The following is a 19,566-nucleotide window of genomic DNA, read 5'->3' as shown; positions in this document are numbered from 1 at the left end:
CTTTTTTTTTTTTTTTTTTTTTTTGTCTTTCTGCTTATTTGCCATCAAGATAAGACATTTCATAGTAGTCTTTTTTCTGTCATAACACTGCTCACTACTGGTTTTTTTTTTTTCCCCCACCTAATTCTGTTTTCTCTTTGGTCTCCTTTAGGCCATCCCTTAAAGAACTCTCAATTTTCTCTCTTTGATGTTAGATTCTTATGATTTTTAAATGCGTTCATAATCTTACCATGTAAATTCTCTGAAATCACACATAAGCTTGTGCCTGAGTGTTTGTACTAAGCAAGAAGGAAAGGTAGGATAGTTTTTAGCAGATTCTCAAGTGGATCTACAGCTCCCTAAATGGTTGAGTCATTTGTTGCATGGATTTATCACGCTGTCTCCTCTGAGGACACAGCAGTCTATGCGGGTATCCAGATTTCACTCCTGAATTCCATATTCTTATTTCTCTGACTTCCAGATTCTAATTTTCCCATAGTCACCGCAGTCAATATGCCCCAGACTAAATTCACCATATTTCCCCCTTACACTTGTTACTCTTTGTATGTTGCTGCTTTTAAGAAATTTCATCAACATCCCCTCAGTTACTCAAATCAAAAAATTAAAAGTTATATTTGACTCTATTTCTTTTATTTTTAGTTTTAGTTATTTCTAGGAGAGAGAGAGAGAGACAGCGTGAGCAGGGGAGGGTCAGAGAGAGAGGGAGATACAGACTCTGAAACAGGCTCCAGGCTCTGTGCTGGCAGTCAGCACAGAGCCCGAAGCGGGGCTCGAACCCACGAACCGCGAGATCATGACCTAAGCGAAAGTCGGACGCTTAACCGACTAAGCCACCCAGGCGCCCCTATTTGACTCTATTTCTAATAGGTCTTTATTTCTTGTTGATTGTGATTCTTTTTGTTCACAAATTTCCCCTCCATATGCCTTTCCATTTTCCCCTTTGAATATGAACTCATTATTTCTCTCCTAGGAGATCCTTTTGAGAATCAGATGAAAACCACTATCAACTCCCTCTTCCCTCCCCATCATAGTACATTGGATATGTACAGACTCAAGAATCAGACCCTGGGTTCAAATGTCAGCTTGCTCACTTGCCAGTGGGGTGATATTTGGAAATTATTTACCTCTCTATGGTTAGTTTCCTTATCTGTCATATAAAGCTAATAAGGGCACCTATCTTAAAGAGTTGTTATCAGAATTGAATGAGTTAATATATGCAAAGAGCTCAGAAGGTTGGCTTCTATGCTCCAAACATTTACTAATATTTTAAAAATAGCCCACACTTATCTGGTTTTTCTGCTTCCAAGCTTAACAACTTTCCAATACATTCTTCCTACATTGTGACTGGAGTAATTTTTTTCTAAGATGCAAATGACAACATTGTCCTCATATATTGGCCTGACGCTCTTTTGCTTTCAGAGAAAAAAATGCAGCTTCCTTGATCTCCCTCAGTTGACTTTTCTAACTCCACATTTCACTGTTCTCCTGGCTTTAGGCCATGCAGGTATATCCCACCTCCTGCCATGAATCCTGGCAAACATACATGTTCTTTGAGTTGTCTGGAATATCCTATGCTTTCTTTATTTTGTAGATTTAGCCATTATCTTCCCATGGAACCCATCCTGCCTATGGTTTGATCACAAATCAACATTTATCAGCTATGTGTAGCCTTGGGCAAATTAAAATTACTCAAGTTCTCTGTAGAATTTATAAAATCGGATGAACCACGGTAGTTACTTCATACTGTTATCGTGTCGACTAAGGTGTTACACACGAAGCTTAAACAATGCCTGAATCATTGTGAGCACTCAACAACATCCTTAAGAAGAGTGTAGATGCTGTATTCTGCCCTCGTCCTGTCTCTGTCATGATTTTAATATTTCTCTTGTGTATTTCACTAGTATCCTGGCACATCGGCATCACCTCTAGCAAACATTTATGAAATATCATTTTCATCTGTCTCTCTCCCCACCAAACTCTAATTTCCTTGAAGCTACAGACTGAATTATATCTTTTCTCTCTACCCAGTGATCTGAACCCCATCTGCTATATAACAAGAACTCAAAAAATATTTGTTAAATAAAAATGGGTGAGATGAATATTCTTATCCCCAGAAGGGAATATGAAACAGAACAGTTTCTGTGTAACCATTTTTGAATGAATGGATAAATTTATTAATCATACCTTGGTATAGCAGAAGTATGCTTCAAGCTGATTTAGACAGTGAGACAACCAGCCATGGTGAAGGTTGGAGGCTAAATATTATTTTCTTTTTTCAATTTCTTCCTTTTTTAGTGCTGTTACTAATTAAATTTAAAAAAAAATTTTTTTAAATGTTTTTTATTTATTTTTGAGAGTCAGAGAGAGAGGGAGACACAGAATCTGAAGACAGGCTCCAGGCTCTGAGCTAGCTGTCAGCACAGAGCCTGACATGGGGTTCAAACCCATGAACCGTGAGATCATGACCTGAGCCAACATCGGCTGCTCAACCGACTGAGCCACCCAGGCACCCCCTCTAATTAAACTTTTGATCACATGATATATTTGCCTTGTGTGTGCTCAATGTATGTGACAATGTTTTAATTGGCTCTGAACATATATATGACTGGTGGATGTCTGATAGTCACAGTCCCTGACTATCTTTCCCAAAAGAATGTAAAGCCTTGTTTCCATGCCATTAGTAATGTAAACTATTTAATTCCAGCTATAACTGTCAATTGCCAAAAACATGAAGCAATCAAGCCATATTTTGATGCTATGATAACACTGAGGACATTATATTTTTCATGAGTAATGTTTCTAAGAATAAATGTGACCAATGTCTGCAGACAAAGGTAATACAAAAGTAAATATCTTACCCTAAAGACTTACAAAATGGATGCAATTCAGTTTGAAGTGATTATTTGCCTAAAACACCACTATTGCCTAAAACACCACTATTGCCTATTTGGAACAAAAAGAGAACAGGTTGGTGAATTATTTCAGAAAATGTGTTTATCAAAAATTGTACTTAGCTTAAGTGCATCTTATGACATTAGATATTTTAGTAGGAAAAGTTCTGTGAAACTAAACAAAAATAATCCCTACGTCTAAATAATGGATTTACAATTCCTGAGCTGAATACATGTTAGGGGAAAGGATAAATTTCCAGCCAGCACTTCCTAAGAATGTTTTTATCATGTAGCTTTAGTGAGTTTTAAGCATTTCAGGCGGCATAAAAATAAAACTAACTACAAGTTTTTCAGCATTTACTTTGGATGGGCACTGATGCTATATATATAAAAATGTCTTTTAATTTACTATAAACTCATCAGGTATGTATTATGATCCTATTTTAGATAAGAAAACAAAAGCTAAAAGAAACTGTTCGGATGATTCTGAACTCTGAGCATTGTGTTCAGACATTTTCCATGAAAGAAATTTTGCTTATAGATAACACAATAAATTTGTCTTTAATTGAATCTTGTTACTTGGAAGAGAAACAAAGAACTAAAGTTTAATGAGTCAATTATGTCATGAGATGTTTGCCTTTAGATGAAGTACCTAATTTAATCCTTTCCCTATCACTGTGAAGTATACACAATTATCCTGACTTTATAAAATGATTACACGCCTTATAAAGGTGAAATTAGTTACTGATGATAGAGGAAATGCACTAAAAATTTCTTCTCTTACTTAGTAGTGATACGTTCAGGCCGTCTCCATAAGTGACTAGAAACAGAGAACCCTTAAAGTCAATTAAACATTTTGGGTTTTGTATTATTAACATAGCTCACAAAGATTTTGGAAAAGTTTTCAGAAGACTGCTCTTTGAGTTTTTAAAATACATATTTGAAAAAACTGATGCATTTATTGTGATATATTGATTTAGGCATATGCGAATATATTTAAATTTGAAATAGAATATTTGCATATAATCCTTTGATAAATAATAAATCCATTTGTTAAGTTGTTGTTCACAAAATTTGGGAAATGATTTCCTTATATGTTTTAGAATTAGAATGAAATAAAAGTTCATTTTAATGACTGATAGTTAATCCAGTATTATGATATGAGTCATTTAAAATTTTATATTCATCATAACTGAAGACTAAGGCACCAGTGAAAATGAAGATATGCAGAGAATTAAAATCTTGATGGATACCTTAATAAGAGGCATTTCCATTTTCGTGTCAACTAGAAATCAAATGATCAAATATTAATTTAGAATACTTAGCTACAGAATTAAAGAAAACAAAGATTAGCAATAAGCAAATAAAACCAATGCTTATAAGAGCACTGAACCCATTGTAAAAATGGGGCAATAGACTTACATGAGAATCATAAGTCCTGTGATTAAGTTGGAATTTATTTTAGGATTGTATTATTAAAAAGAAAACAAATATCAAGAAAAGTATTAGACATTTTGTCTCTATTATTTTTATTTGTTTTGGATGTGCTCTATGACAAAAGATATATAGTTACTTTTCTTCTACTCTGAGTGGGTGTGACAGGTAGTATCTATTAGGATCATAATTGGTCAATAAATGTTTCTTGAACAGATGTTTTGTTGCCTGATGTTTCACCCAAACTCCAAAGCTAGCCAGGAATTTTACTTTTGCAGTCACTCCCACCCGTGCCTCTAAAAGTTTAAAGACACATTTATTATACAAATACTCAGAAAAGAAGTGAAATTATGATAAGTAGGCAGACATATGAGCTCTGTGAGAATCACCAGGGCTTGATATTTCTAACATCATGGAAAAAAAAAAAAAAAAAAGAAATACTCCATGTGCTTTAAGTCTCTGGATGATAAGAAAAATATGTTTTCAATGTTCCCCCTAATGTATTCAGTTCAATATGAGAATAGATATGTCTCATATTAATACTTAATTTCTAAATACTCACGAGCTCTATTAAAATTCTCTGGCAAAATCATACCATGCTTTCCTTACAGTGGACTCTAACTCAAGGTTTTGGCAGGCGCTGACTGATTAGCAGGTTTTTTCCTTCCCAATCACATTTCTGAGCACACCCAAATGGAGCTCTGGGAACTTACTGTTTAAATATATTCTTTACAAAGTATATGAAGGACTGTTTAGACTATCTAAAGGAGAGATAACTCAAGGTAATGGAGTGTAATAGAGAAATGTGAAATGTCTTTAAAACAAGATCACTTCAGATGGAATTATCATCTATACTCATATCTATACATGAAAGCACGGAATTGAGCTAATTTTTCATAGAACTCAAGTCCAGTGTTAAATTAAAGGAGTCTGTGTATTCCATATGCACACTGAACCACCACGTGGATGGTCACATAAGCCACAACTTAGTGACAACCATAGCTTTCAGATGGAAGTGGTCTCTTTCACTCATCACTATTTATGATTCTTTGCATCTTCACTCAGAGAAAGGCTGATTAGTGAGCAGCACTACAGAAGATGACTTTAAGCGCTAAACTTTGAAGAGCCCTCCTGAGGCTGGGGAGAGGATCTGCTTGAAGTGGGTAAGAGCATACTGAGGCATTCATTCAATAATTCTTGGGTGGGGATGGGCAGATGGATAAATATCTTTCAAAGAGACATAGGCCTAAATATTTCCAATGGTTAAATGGCTCCAGATATTCCTATCAATTTCAAACACCTGAGACTAATATAGCAATAATATGTTAACTACGCTGGAATTAAAATAATTGCATTTCCACTGTCGCAAAGATACCCCAGAATAAATATGCCTGGATGTCCTGGTTAGGTCTTCTCTGCACAGGACTAAACATAAGTGATCTTAATAAAAGCTTTTAACAATAAAGATTCTTTCTCTTTCATAATAGTTATTGGTAACTTCTATATCTCCTTTTCCCCGTAGGCAACTCTCTTTCTCCCCCTCTACAAAAGAAATATTTAACATTAGCTTTAATATGGGAATCTTCCTGAAACTCTCCCCAGGACTGTGAATTAATCTTTAATATTGGCTAATTTCTGCCCCCTATATTTAAATGTCTAACACCATGACACCAAATATTTATCCATGACAGTATCACAGATTTTATCTAAGAGCAAGCAAGAAAAAAGAAGCAAGTTCCTTTAGAAAGATACGGTGAATTCACAAGTTCGAGCTTATGAATACATTCTCTGATGTTAAAAAATGAGAAAATTGTGAGTGCAAATTTCATGAAATCCTTCTAAGAATAATGTTCTCTTTACTGCTTTTATATTGCAATCAACACAATAAAGTAATACTGAATATTATTTGCCCATGTTAAATCCAGTATCTACTATACCAAACTGAAGAAATTCTTACCACCTTCTTTAGTGCAAAGGCTGACAAGGTTATGCACAGTGTCCATCAGCTCCAGCTGCTGCTTCTGAAGGACACTGTTATTGTTGGTGGCTCTGTTCAATTGTTTCTCCAGTTCCTGGATAATATATGTTTGACGAGTAACCAAGACTTGAAGATTCTCTCTCTCTTCTTTTAAGGTGTCCAACTCTTCCTTGTGCTTTCCCTCCATTTCTAAGATTTTATGTTCTAATAAACTACAAGGAAATAAAGATAAGACTATTTTAAAAGTGATATACAAAAATGTGATTCAACTAGTTCCTGAGTTTATTGAAAGTCAGAAATTTTAACAGAAACCAATTTGACAATAAATTATATTAAAAACTAAAATATAATAGAAAAAATAAAGTTAGAAATTTTAGTTAGGTATGCAACAGTGGAAATATTTTGTAAGTGATAAACCCATACATAAAATAAATATTTAATGCATATATTAAGTTAGGATATATATATATGTATATATAATATCAAATGAAGAATTACTAGACCGTTTGTTGTCAGAGTAACGTTTGTTTTCTAAATATAATTTATTTCCTGGGGTATATGTCATAACCAAGGTAGCTGACTTGGAGCCAAACAATCACAGTCTGTAAAAGTACAGTTTAACTTTCATTTAGAAAATAGGTCCCATAAGAAACTGGTAGAATAATTCAGAAAAAAATATGAAAAAAATACAGAAACTATTTTTTTAAATTTACTTTGCACTCATCTAGGATTCTCAAAATATTAACTGATTAAATTTCACAATAGTTCTGTTGGGGCTAGGTAATAGTGTATTGATGCAGAAACCACAGGACCATAAAGTAAGCTATGTAAAATCAAGTGAATTAGATTTCTTGGGATTTTGATGCCTCGTCCTGTATCATAACCACAGCTTATTTTGTCTCTCAACCTAAGTTTCAGAATGAGGACTAAAAGCACCACAAGTTTGCAAATCACTGCATAAATGGTTCTGAAAAGGAAGACCACAGGCTGGTGGCATGGTTTTACAAAAAGACTTGGAATTTTGCTCAGGGTGATGTAATCTTCAACTGAGAAACTTCCTTCTCTCAGAACTCTTCAAAAGATACTCCCCTTGCATATTGCACATTAAAAATAATAGAAAATGCAGAAGCACTCTTGGATCCTAGCAACCAACTGTAAATAAAAACTATTTACATTTTATAGAGTGTATAATATACTAAGATTCCTCAGAGGAAACCCTTATTCTTTCTCAGTTCCATTTTTAGAAGGTTCAAACAGCCCTTTGTTTACAAGGTATTATTCAAATGTAACATACCAGACTGGGCACTTAATTTACCTTGGAAAAATATAGCACTGAATCATTCCTTTAAGTTTTCAAAAAGGGGACTCCAGGGAATGTTTTAATGTAACACTTAAAATCATAAAACAGCCTGTTAAAAGAGCCAAATTTTCCTACTTGATGTTCTAGAGGACAAGCTGGAATATCTGAATTGCTTTTCCACAGATTAAGAAGTGTGGAGAGACCTGCTCTTAGGCATTCTGGATCCTTGCCAACAAACCTGTCCTTCAAGAAAGTGTGCCTCGGAATATGAGAGGCAAGTTGCCTTTTGTACCAAGCCTGAAAAACACTGGGATGCTTCTATTCATATCACCCTACTTAATTTACAACACGTTGGGTAGCATGTCCAGATTCACATGTAAAAATTTCCACTGAGACCCACTTGGGGAAGGTCTATGATTATACAAGATAAGAAAACCCTTGACTCTGGCTCGTTTACAGTTTACGTTTTATTTTTGTTTATCCTCCTAGGGGTAATGATCATATACAAGATGCCCATAATACAAAATCAGTTAACTTACCACCACCACAACAAAAACATTGTCTTTTAAATTCACACGGGTTATAGTATACAGCCGAGAAAACTTAGAATTGGCTCTTAAAATGATAAGGTAGGGGCGCCTGGGTGGCTAGTTGGTTAAGTGGCCAACTTCAGCTCAGGTCATGATCTCGCGGTCTATAAGTTCCAGCCCCACGTTGGGCTCTGTGCTCAGAGCCCAGCTCAGAGTCTAGAACCTGCTTCAGATTCTGTGTCTCCTCTCTCTGCGCCTCCCCCTTTCAAAAATAAATAAACATTAAACTTTTAAAAATAAAAATAAAATGATAATGTCAAGATCAAAATTTGGATGATGTAGTCTGAATTATCATTTTGTTCCTCAAAACAGATGAGCATTGGCCTTTCAGTTTTCCTAATCAGTAGGTAACATTCTGGTTTAGAAAATATAATGCTATAGTTATAACTTGTATTTATTTTTTGCTAAATGCCAATAGTGTTCTCAGCATGATGTAAAACATAAAATGATGCCATTCCCACTCCAGGGATTTATTTTCAGAGACAGTACATCAAATAAGACAACAGCAGCTGTTAAGAAACTTCTGTATCAGAAATATGTTGTTTTGGGGGGGAGATTTTTACACCAATGTCTCAATGTTTTTCTATTTCTTTTGATGCACTCCCTATTCAGGAGAATATATACTTAAAGATGGTTAATATCTGAGATGTCAATAAAGGAATTTTGTTTGTTTATTTGTTTGGTTTTTCAGGATAATTTGGAAGATGCTGAGAATTTAAAGTTGATCAAAGTATTCCTGTTGCTAATGGAAACAACTCTGGGCACTAGCATATGGAAGAAAAGTCTGGAATTTCCTGAGTAAAAAGAGTATGCACTTAACATGTTGAAAAAAATAATGTTAATTTTCCATGATTCACTGAACAACCTTTAGTGCACCATGTCTACCAGGTATCATAAGAAATCAACATGGCCTGTCTTAAAATAGATATTGATGCAAAGATGGAACTGTAGTAATTATTAACTTTATTAAGTATATCCTTTATATTAATTGTAACTTTTTAGACCTCTTCAGGCAAGATCTCTTCTTGGCCCTTCTGTTGTCTCTGACACTGATCATCCCTTACGTCCATCTTCTCTTCACATCTGGCTTCCAAAAAAACTATTCTCTTTCCTTTGATAATTCTTATCCATTAGTTATTTACTTGGGAAGTCAGCCCCTTTTTCTCATTATTCCAAACTGGTTTGAATCTAAAACTTTCTTGTCAGAAAAATTCACATGCCATCTCTATTTATTAATCACATTGTTGTAATTTACCATTATAATTCTGTAGCACTTGAAAACCTTTATCTCCTTTGATTCTTAAAGCACTATAGAGATACAGACAGATTAGATATTACAAGTCCCAGTCAGTATGAATCTAAATATCTTACCCCAAAATTGTGCTCTTGTTGTGTCAGAACCAAGATAAAAAGCCACGTCTTCTAACTTGTCAGACTAGAAATGTGCCCATGACATCCCAGTGCTATGAACATGAGCATGAGAGTCAGTCTTCTTTGATTTAGTATAATCAAATATATCTAATATACCTACTTCTTCCACCCATTTATATTTTATCATGACTTAATGCATCACTTTAACATCTCCTTAGCTCCATCTGGTTATTCTGGGAGCTTGTCATTCACAATATTTCAACCTATCGATCTCTTACATGTATAAAAACAAAGTTTCTTGTCAAGTCAGTTTTTTTTTTTATATCTGAACTGAGATTTTCTTAAACACCACTCTGCCTTAACCCCTTTGTCATTAAGTTTAATTTTATCCCATTTTGTTCTGAATGGTTTTTATTGGTTCTCTTACATTTTCCCTATCTATATCAGTTGGTAGGGGTCACTTTAATTAGATACAGAGATTTCTATAAATGAAGGTTGATGTGAAGGACTTTACAGCTCTAGTGTCATAAATTAAGTAGACAAATAGTTATAATTTTCCCTGATGATGGCCTGGAGCAACGAGTTTAGTTTACACTTAAATACATAATCCAAAACACGCATGCTGATTCTACACTACTACAGCACACTGTTTTCTAAAGTGCATACAGTATATTTTTTAATCAGGTGTTCACTTGTTAAGAATCCCTCCGTCAAGTTTTGCGGAAGCCTAGATTAAATAAACAATTTTTATCATGACACATCTTTTAGGATTGATGTTCCATGGAACAACAATTTTTAACTGTGTACCTAAATCTATACAAATAGAGCTAGAAATCTAAAGACAGAGTTTCTCACAGGATTTTCAGTACTTCCTGTTTCCCATATTTCTGGAAACACTTTGAGAAGAGACATGCATAAAAATTTGGCACTTAGCTTCTAGTTTGAAGCAGAGGTGCACTTTAATGAAGAATAAAATAAACAAAATAATCTAAGTCCTAAACTTCAGTAAAAGGTTCTAATTGAGTGTATACAAAACCTTATTTGAAGATTTTGGTTGACTTCTTTCCATTTCCACAGTCAGCCTCCTCCAACATATCTTATTGGAAATATTTCAGATCATTGAACACATCTTGAAACTTTCACAGAAAAAGCTCTCCCTTTCAAATTGTTTCCCACAAGAGAGTTCTTAACATAGCAGCCAATGAATTCACAGTGGTGACAGTTGCCTAAGCTCAATGTATGTAAAGATAGCTCTTAAACAAGGAGGAAGATGTTGAAAATATAGAAAACTTCTCATTTTTATCTGTCTGAAACTGCTTACAGATGTTTGCATTTTTTTAATTGTTTTTAGTATGTAAGGTGTCAACATGTGTTGCAAATATGGGTTTTAATTTAAAGATTGATTTTTCTCCCCTTCTAAACAAGGGCATAGTTAGTGCAGGTAATACTTTAAATTTTTAACTTGAACACAGCACATTTTCTCTTAAAATATAAAGCCAAAAGGTTTTGTAATTCAAATGTGGAGCAGAATCATAGATTACTACGAGTAAATATTGGCAAATAGCTTTTTAAATCTAGGGTAAATAAAAATAAACCAAATATGTGTGGAAATCAGAAAGCAAGGTAAAAACACAAATGGATTCACTTTAAAACATAAAAATGTAATACTTCTATAAAAAGACTGCACAATAAGTGACAAACTAAAGACATACATATTTGCAACATATATGGCAAAGGTTTAATATCCATTCAAGGGCTTATATGACTTAATTAAACAAAGATAAGTCATGTAATAGAAAAAGGGGAAACATACATGAATAGGCTAGTCATAGAAGAAGAAATGTAAGCAGTCAATAAACATGGAAAGATGTACAACCTAACTTTTCAAGTAGATAAGATTAATAAAGTGGTTAGCAAGGTTTGGGAAAATTAGAAAACCCAAGCACACTTGAGGAGAATATAAAATTTAGAGGTAATTTGTCAATATGTAGGAAAATTTTAAATAATCATATAAAAATTCTAATAAATTGTAAATTATAGTGTATCTATACCTAGGAATGAGAGACATGTGTATATAGATACATGTGTAACTTGTCCATGATAAATTTTTATAAAGTAGAAATAAACCCAGCATTTAAAAAGTAGTTACAATATATACATATGCATTCATCATTTCAGTATGTATTTATGTATGTGTGTGACTGGATAGGAGTGTGTGTCTATGTAAACATACAATAAATATTCACACATGTATATCTTAGTATATTCATAAAAAAGTCTGGAAGAATAAGTCTCCAACTTAATCTGGTAATGACAATTCTCTGTAGGAGGCGGTAATGGTGGAGGAGTATGGAATTAGGAAGACTTGGCCTTTATTTGTATACTTTTCTATGTAATTTAATGTTTAGATCAAATTTTTTGTGTTACTTTTTTATTGATCAGAGTGATGTGCTTAAAAGTCATGAATCTAGAATGGTCTGGGAAAATCTTATCTAGAAATTTAAAACTTGGGCTGAATTAGTGAACCTCAAAATGTGGACTGATAACCTTGCGAGCCATGTGGTGGGCTTTTGAGGATTCAGACTAGCAGCATAAACATCATCTCTATTTTATTTATGTTAAAAGCAATTAATATATTTACAATATTTAATATAAACTAGGTGGTTTGTGTTTTCCATTAAAAATATTTTTAGGTGTGTGTGTGTTTGTGTGTGTGTGTGTACAGAGATAAATGATATTTGTTGGCACAGAACTACTGGGACATTTGCCAGTTCATCATTCATTCAACATTCAAAAAGCACCTAATACTATATATACAATGTGTAGAGAATTGTGCTTGGGAGCATGAAGACAAAGATAAATAAAACATAATCTCTGTGTTTCATAAAGTCATAGCCCGATAGTAGAGAGATAAACATATACACATACAAACACACACACACACACCAGCACACATACACACACATATTACAGTGTGATGGGATAAGTGAAATAATGGGGAAAACAATGTACAGTGTTATCATATAAGTTGTAATGGCCAAATCTATTGGGTAGAGTAAGAGAAGGGTTCTTAGAGAGGTTAACATCTGCACTGAGTTTTGAAGGATGAATGGGAATTTGTGAGTTGAATAAAGGACTACAGGGCTTATCACGCAAGTCAAATATGAGATGAAATAACATCAAGATTTCAGTGTGGTACTAACAACTAGCATGATTAAACACTTGTTATGTGTGTATGTATGTATTTTCAGTGCTTTACATCCATTAACTCAATTAATCCTCACATCAGCTCCATGCACTATTATTATCATCATTCCAGTGTTAGAAATTAGGAAACCAACGTATCTTGAGTTTAAGTAACTTGCCCAAAGTCACAGAAATAATATGTGGCAGAGTTGGCTATAATAGGAAAAAGAAAAAAATAAAAGCTAGCGAGTCTGGCCTCAGAGCTCATATTTTTAGCTATCAGACTATACTTTCTAAAATATAAGAAGACTTGTATAAGTAAGGCTACACAATTAGGATAATAATAATCACAGGCTGTGTTCAATGCTAAAAACTTGAAATTTCTTCAGTTAGTTACAGAGATCATTAGGGGATTAGGTAGATGCTACCTAGAGATTAAAAATTTGGGCTGAATTAGTGTTGGGGATCTAAAAATGAGTGAAAAAGAATCTGACCTGCATTTTAGAAAGAAGACTTTGGCAGAGTGCTGGAGAATCAGTTTGACAGACATAAGGCTTAAAGTGCAGAGGTCACTGCAATGACTGAGACAAAAATTAATGGGAGTTGGACCTAAGACACAGTCAGTGGCAACAAAATGAACAAGATAGATGAAAAAAAATATTTAGGAGATGGGACTGACAGCATCAACAGTCACTGTGAGTTGTGAGGAATCTGGGAAAGGAAAAAATTAAGATTGCCCTTAAATTTTCAGTTTGATTCTGAATTGTATTTCACTCTAAAATCCTAAAATTAATAAAATTAAACTTTTAAAAAATGCTATATGCCATTAAATTCATTTAAAAATTTTTTTAATGTTTTATTTATTTCTGAGAGAGAGAGAGAGCATGAGCAGGGGAGGGTCAGAGAGAGAGGGCTGAGAATGTGAAGCAGGCTCCAGGCTCTGACCTAGCCGTCAGCACAGAGCCCGATGTGGGGCTTGAACCCATGAACTGCGAGATAATGACCTGAGCTTAAGTCGGATGCTCAACCGAATGAGCCACCCAGGCGCCCCTAAATTCATTTTTTAAAAACATGAGTGGAGGAAAAAATGTTCTATTTGATCAATCTGTAGGTATTCCATTTACAAGGTATAGAACAGAGTAATATAAATTTAAATACTTTTTATTGATCCCTACTATACACAACTAACATAATTCAGTCGTGTATAATGCTAGATGTTAGCAGGATTTTACCTTAGTATTTTGTAAAGAACTTATCAAGTAGAAGATAGCTTTAATTCAGAAGACTGGGATATAACTTTTCATTTTTTAAGTGTCTTAAGGATTAAAATCAATATTTTATTATGCCATTACAGTAATTTGTTTGTAAGGTATAATTTAGTATCTTGAAATTACACATATTTCAATCACTTAAAATTAATTAACTTAATAACTTCCCATAAATTCCAGCTAGAAGATAGATGAGGCTTGTCACATCAGTTCAATGAATTCCCAAGGTAGAATAAATACTTTATATTTCCTATTCTAGTATTAGCAGGAATAAATAATGATCTATATAGGAATAGGCCAAAAACAACTGGCCTACCCTTTTCATTAAACTTATATATGTTTGTGTTAAGAGGATAACTTGACAGGCACATCAATTAGTCTTGAGGCTGCATCATGTTGAAAAAATATTTTTATAATATTTAAGACAGGAAATTGAACCCTAATTTTGCCATAAACTAGCTGTTTGGTCATGGGTAAGTAAGCCTGACCTTTGTGAATTTCTCTTTCTATATAAAAAGAAATAATAATAGATACTCTGCATAATTAATTGGTGGATTAGCAGTGATGTAGGTAAAGCACCTGGCAGAGATATTTGCCTGATATTAGGTAGGTAGCAGATAGTTTTGATAAAATTATCTTGGAGTGGCCATCATATGTGTAGTTTCACTTCATTGGATGGGTATTACCAAAAAGGTCCCTAATCTTTATATATTCAATATAAGTATCAGGAAAGCCCCAGTACTGCATCTTCGTATGCATAAGACGCTCATTTCCCTTCCTGCATACCCTCCTGGTCAAGCAGAATAATTTCTTCTGGAATATTTTTTTGTCTGGCTCTAATCCCGCCTTGGAAAAAGTTGGGGTTAAGACAGAGGTGGCCAGGTGCCTTGAAACCCAATCAGTTTACCAAACTTTTAGACCAAAACATTCAGTTACATATTTGGTTCAGCTCTAAGGATTTGCATTATGATATCTTTCCCCATTCACCTCTCTCTTCTATGGTCTTGAGCTGACTTGACAGGAAACAATTAGAGGAATGTAATAAAAGTTGACAATTACATGTTCCACTTCGTGATCCAGCCCCCTGTGTGCAAAGCAAATATTAATATTCCCCATTTACTGAGTTCTTGGTTGATAGTTTCAATTACATGGGCCAATTACTGATCTCTTAACTTCCAAATGCTGTTTCCTTGAGGTAAGAAACAAATCATTTTAAGATTAGGATAGCATCCAACAAAATAAAAAAAAAAATCCTAAAGAAAGCAAACTGGATGTTTTTTGGAGTCACCCCCCACTAGACTGTTAGGAAAACAAACAGTAGAGCAAATGTTGCTAATCCTATTCTTGCTTTGTGCCTTTGGCCATTTAGGGGATAAAGTAGTGAATCTAATGAGGCCAAAAATCCTTTTTCAACCCTACAAGTGATGCATTTAATTTGTCAGGATGTAAATCAGCAGGGCCTCTCAGCATGATTGTGTAGTATAATCCCATCCATAAAATATTCCTCCTTGTTCTGCCAAAGAAGTGGTGGACCCTCCTAAGGGCCGGTTCACCAACTTGGCAGATGAGGCCCCATCACACTCAAAGCTGGTAAGTCACACACCCAGACACAATCCCTGACATTCCATGGGGAGGAAGCAAAGCTTAATTTAGATAATCCCCTTTGCAAAGTGTATTAGCTGATCCAAACCAGACCTGGCCAACTAAAGGCATGTTGTTCCTACATTTCAGAGATGCCTAAATGTAGAAATAGCTTTTTGCTACATGTGGAAGATTAAGATTCATTTAAGGAATAGGTAGGGATAATCAATAAGCTTCTTTAAAAATATATAAACAGCTTCATGTATGACTTTGACCTTCTATCAACTTAAATGGTGTGTGTGTTGGGGGGGAGTAATTCTTTGTTGCTTAGAAAGTGCTTGATAGAGCTCCTGTAATTCCATTTCACATAGGGAAATAAACAAGAACAATAAACACAACAGGGAAAGCATGCTGTACATCACAAAATGATATTCCTTTTTTTTTTTAATAATGTAAAACACGTTTCACTTTTAGTGGTTCATAGAAGACTATGCCTGGTTTAAGAATAAATATTCTGCCAACACTCCACTAAACACATTAGACCCTTCAACACAAAGATACAGATTACTACAGAGATAGAATAATGTCAGGAGTTAGAGCACATTGACAGAAAAATGCTCTCAGGAACCACAGGTGAAGTAATGCTATGCTTTTTTTTTTTTTAATGTATTTTTATGTTTTTTATTTTTTCTGAGAGAGAGAGATAGCATGAGAGGGGAGGGTGAGAGAGAGAGACACACAGAATCTGAAACAGGCTCCAGGCTCTGAGCTGCCAGCACAGAACCCAATGTGAGGCTTGAACCCACGAACCATGAGATCATGACCTAGGCCGAGGTCGGACACTCAATCGACTGAGCCACCCAGGCGCCCCGAAGTAATGCTATACTTGAGTGTCAAAAAGGGGGGGAGGGGGAAGGATTGCAGAGTAGGAGTAAAAGATGTATATAAGTTTTGTCAGGCATGAGCACAGAGATAAATTTCAAGTTAAAACCTAAATCATTGAATTCATTGTGAAATACCTATATTTCTGGAAAACAGAATTGTTACAACTCAAAAAAATCATCATTAGCAATAAATGTTGTGATTTGTATATATAAGACCTGAATTTTCCTTAGAAATGAGAATTTAATAAAGGAAAAAAATCCATCAGCAGAAGGCAAGTATATGCCGTGGATAAGGAGTGAGACTCCTGTGAGAGGTTGTGGCACAGGACAAGCCTCTTCTACTTGGCCTTTCGAGTGCTTGAACCTTGACTCGGCTTTACCAAAGGAATAGAGAGAACAACTTGTAAGCAGGTTCCACTCAACAATTTCATGGTGAGAATTCCATAGTAGGAAATAATACCAGGTGCCATATCAAGGATTATGATGGGGAAAAAAATCCCAAAATGATTTGGAAACAAGTGAGAAGGGATATACTTTAAAAAAAGAAGAAGAAGACAAAGACAAAAGAACGAATGAATATGAGAAGAAAAGAGAGAAAAAGAAAGAGGCAGAGCCATGGAGAGAGAGAGAGACAGAGAGCTCAGTACAGTGACACTTAAGGGACCGCATTTGTTTTTGTAGTTAAGAGTGAGACCTTAGTCCTCCCAATTTTTTTTATGGTATCCTGACAGCTCAAGTGTCAGATGTGGACCAAGAGATAATACACGTATCAGCAGGGGAAGAACTGAAGAATGTAGATTCATACTGACAACTTTTTAAAAGATAAATCATATATGGTAACATACTTAGTAAGAGACTGAAAGCACCCTAGGTTACAGCTTAACATTATTAAGAATGATATTAGATGGATATTTATTCATGAGAAAAGATATCTATTTCCAAAGAAAGCAGGCTGCAAAACAGTGTGTATGGCATGACACAGGCTACAAAACAGTGTGTATGGCATGTACGTATAAATATACATTTATATGTAATATACAGCAATGTATGAAGCTTTCTCAATGTGTCAGGATTGTAATTTTTAATTTTATTTCATGTACTTTCTCCTTTGTCTACAATAAGTGCCTGATATTTATGTAATTATAAAATCAACCTAATAATAAGATAAAAACATCAGTATTTTACTTACCCATTCCTAGACAAAGCTTTCACAATAGCATACTGAAATACTATAAAGGGGTTCACTTTTAGCGACCATGTTAAAGCATGGTGGGACCCTAAAACCAAGGGATGTTGAAGTAAAGTATACCTGCTCCATGTATATGTCTGGTTACTGTGAAACAGCAGGAGGGTAAATGGTACTTTTCAGCAGGATTTTCAATTCCAAAACATTTCATTATGCAACCAGTTCAGGGTCAAGTCCTGTCAAGTTTATTTATAGTTATACAGTTTACCCCATGACACAGTACAAAGATAAATAAATGTAAAACTTAGAAATACAAGTCACAGAGCATGCATGACCCCTTTCAGACTCTAAATCAACATCCAGGTTTATCTTCTTCATGTATGAGTTTCATTATAATTGTTGTCATTAAGGGCTACTTTTAGTGTATAGTCAGGGAATCTTTCAAGTTTGCAGATAGTGGTATTGAGAGACCATGTGTTACAGTGGAAAGAGCAGGCGTAGGGAGAAAGAAACCTGAATTACATTCCCAGCTGTGCCACCAGGAAGCTGTGTGATCTTGGGCAAATCACGCACTTCCACTAAGCCTGTCCCCTCATCTGTAAAGTAAGAGTACTAGCAGTACTTGCAAGTACGTACCTGGTTAGAAACATGGTGGAAACTCTCGTTCCAATGACATAAGGCATTTAACTCTTCTCTAGCAACACAATGGTCTTAAACCCAACAGAATGCACAAAAACTAAAACCTCTTCAAGCCATCCAATACCCAGAAGCCAGTTAATTAAGCAATACATTTGTCCCACAGAGGTCAGTGCTTTGATTGAATTATCTGTCATGAATGCCAATAACTTCAAAATGATACAGTCTATATGCCATCCTAGCTCTGGGGTGATCTCTAAGGCCCATTTAACTTGCCTGAGATGATTCACAGTTTGTAAAATACATCTATTAAACTAAATAAATTATTATATCAAGAGTAAATGACTTTAAATGGAGAAAAGTGAGTGGCAAGCAACTCCTGAATCAGCTTTATGGGTAAATACCTTTCTGGAAAAAATAAAATCTGCTTCTTTCTAGTGCAAGACCTATGAATTCAACAATCTTTTAGCTCTGTGAAAGTTTAAGGGCAGGTAGAGTGACAGTTTAAGTTACAGAGTTTCAGAGACTATTTTTGCCTCTACTGCTACAGATTTCATCCTGCTGAAAATTGTCATTATTTTGTGTCACTGAATTCAATCATAGAATCAATTTTTGTGGATATGGTGGAATTTGCACAACTAAACATTAGATAAATGAGTGCTAAAAGTTATAAAAACCAGATATTTTAAGAGTATAAGCAACAGTATTATTCTTATATTGTCTCTATATTTCCTTTTTCACAAACAACCTCGAGGTAACCTTTTTTTAAAGCGTTCACAGAAAGGTGGAGGATAAAAATACGTACATCTGTAAATATTTGGAATACAACAGTCCTCACCTGTTTTTCTCATGAATCTTTAGGATTTCATTTGTCTGTTGAAGAAGCTGCTTCTCTAGCTTGTATGTTGATAATGAATTCTCTAACAGTTGTATTTCAAGTCGAGAAGTTTGATTTAGTACCTCAAGATAAAAGACAAAAGATAAAAACATTTCAAACTTCAATCACAAAGACTGAAAAGAATTTTTAGTTTTTCATGTAGCTGTGTTTCCTTTTAAAATGATACTTCTTCCAGAACAATTAATTAAATGGTCTATTCTACTAACTAATGTTTTACAATGTGTCTTAATCATTATATTCATTTGAGACTGAGATTGCAGTTGAATGAGAAAACTGAATTGTTAAATCCATGTTCATATTTAAATTTTCATGTCCTGAATCCCTAGGATATTCTACTGTGCTACTTGCTTCATGAATATATAT

The 19,566-nt window shown here is 34.6% G+C and overlaps 1 protein-coding gene across 2 annotated transcripts in view; it reads right to left on the bottom strand.

Annotated features, from left to right (window-relative positions):
• Window positions 1-19,265, bottom strand: part of ANGPT1 (angiopoietin 1) — an 89,696-nt gene extending 70,431 nt beyond the window's left edge. The window contains exons 1-2 of one of the 2 annotated variants that reach the window (XM_039220137.1): window positions 19,144-19,265; window positions 6,283-6,515 (exon numbers count right to left, since the gene is read on the bottom strand). In XM_039220137.1, the coding sequence (XP_039076068.1) occupies window positions 6,283-6,490 (208 nt within the window). In that variant the 5' untranslated portion in view covers window positions 6,491-6,515; window positions 19,144-19,265. The remainder of the gene's footprint in view (window positions 1-6,282; window positions 6,516-19,143) is intronic. The other variant, XM_039220138.1, reaches the window with a different exon arrangement.
• Between the last annotated feature and the right edge of the window lie 301 nt (window positions 19,266-19,566).

Source organism: Hyaena hyaena, unplaced genomic scaffold (genome assembly GCF_003009895.1).
Source record: "Hyaena hyaena isolate Hyena2069 unplaced genomic scaffold, ASM300989v1 scaffold_868, whole genome shotgun sequence".
Classification (NCBI taxonomy): Eukaryota; Metazoa; Chordata; class Mammalia; order Carnivora; family Hyaenidae; genus Hyaena; species Hyaena hyaena.
Note: the sequence above shows the minus strand (reverse complement) of the source record. Positions and strands in the feature narration are given on the sequence as shown.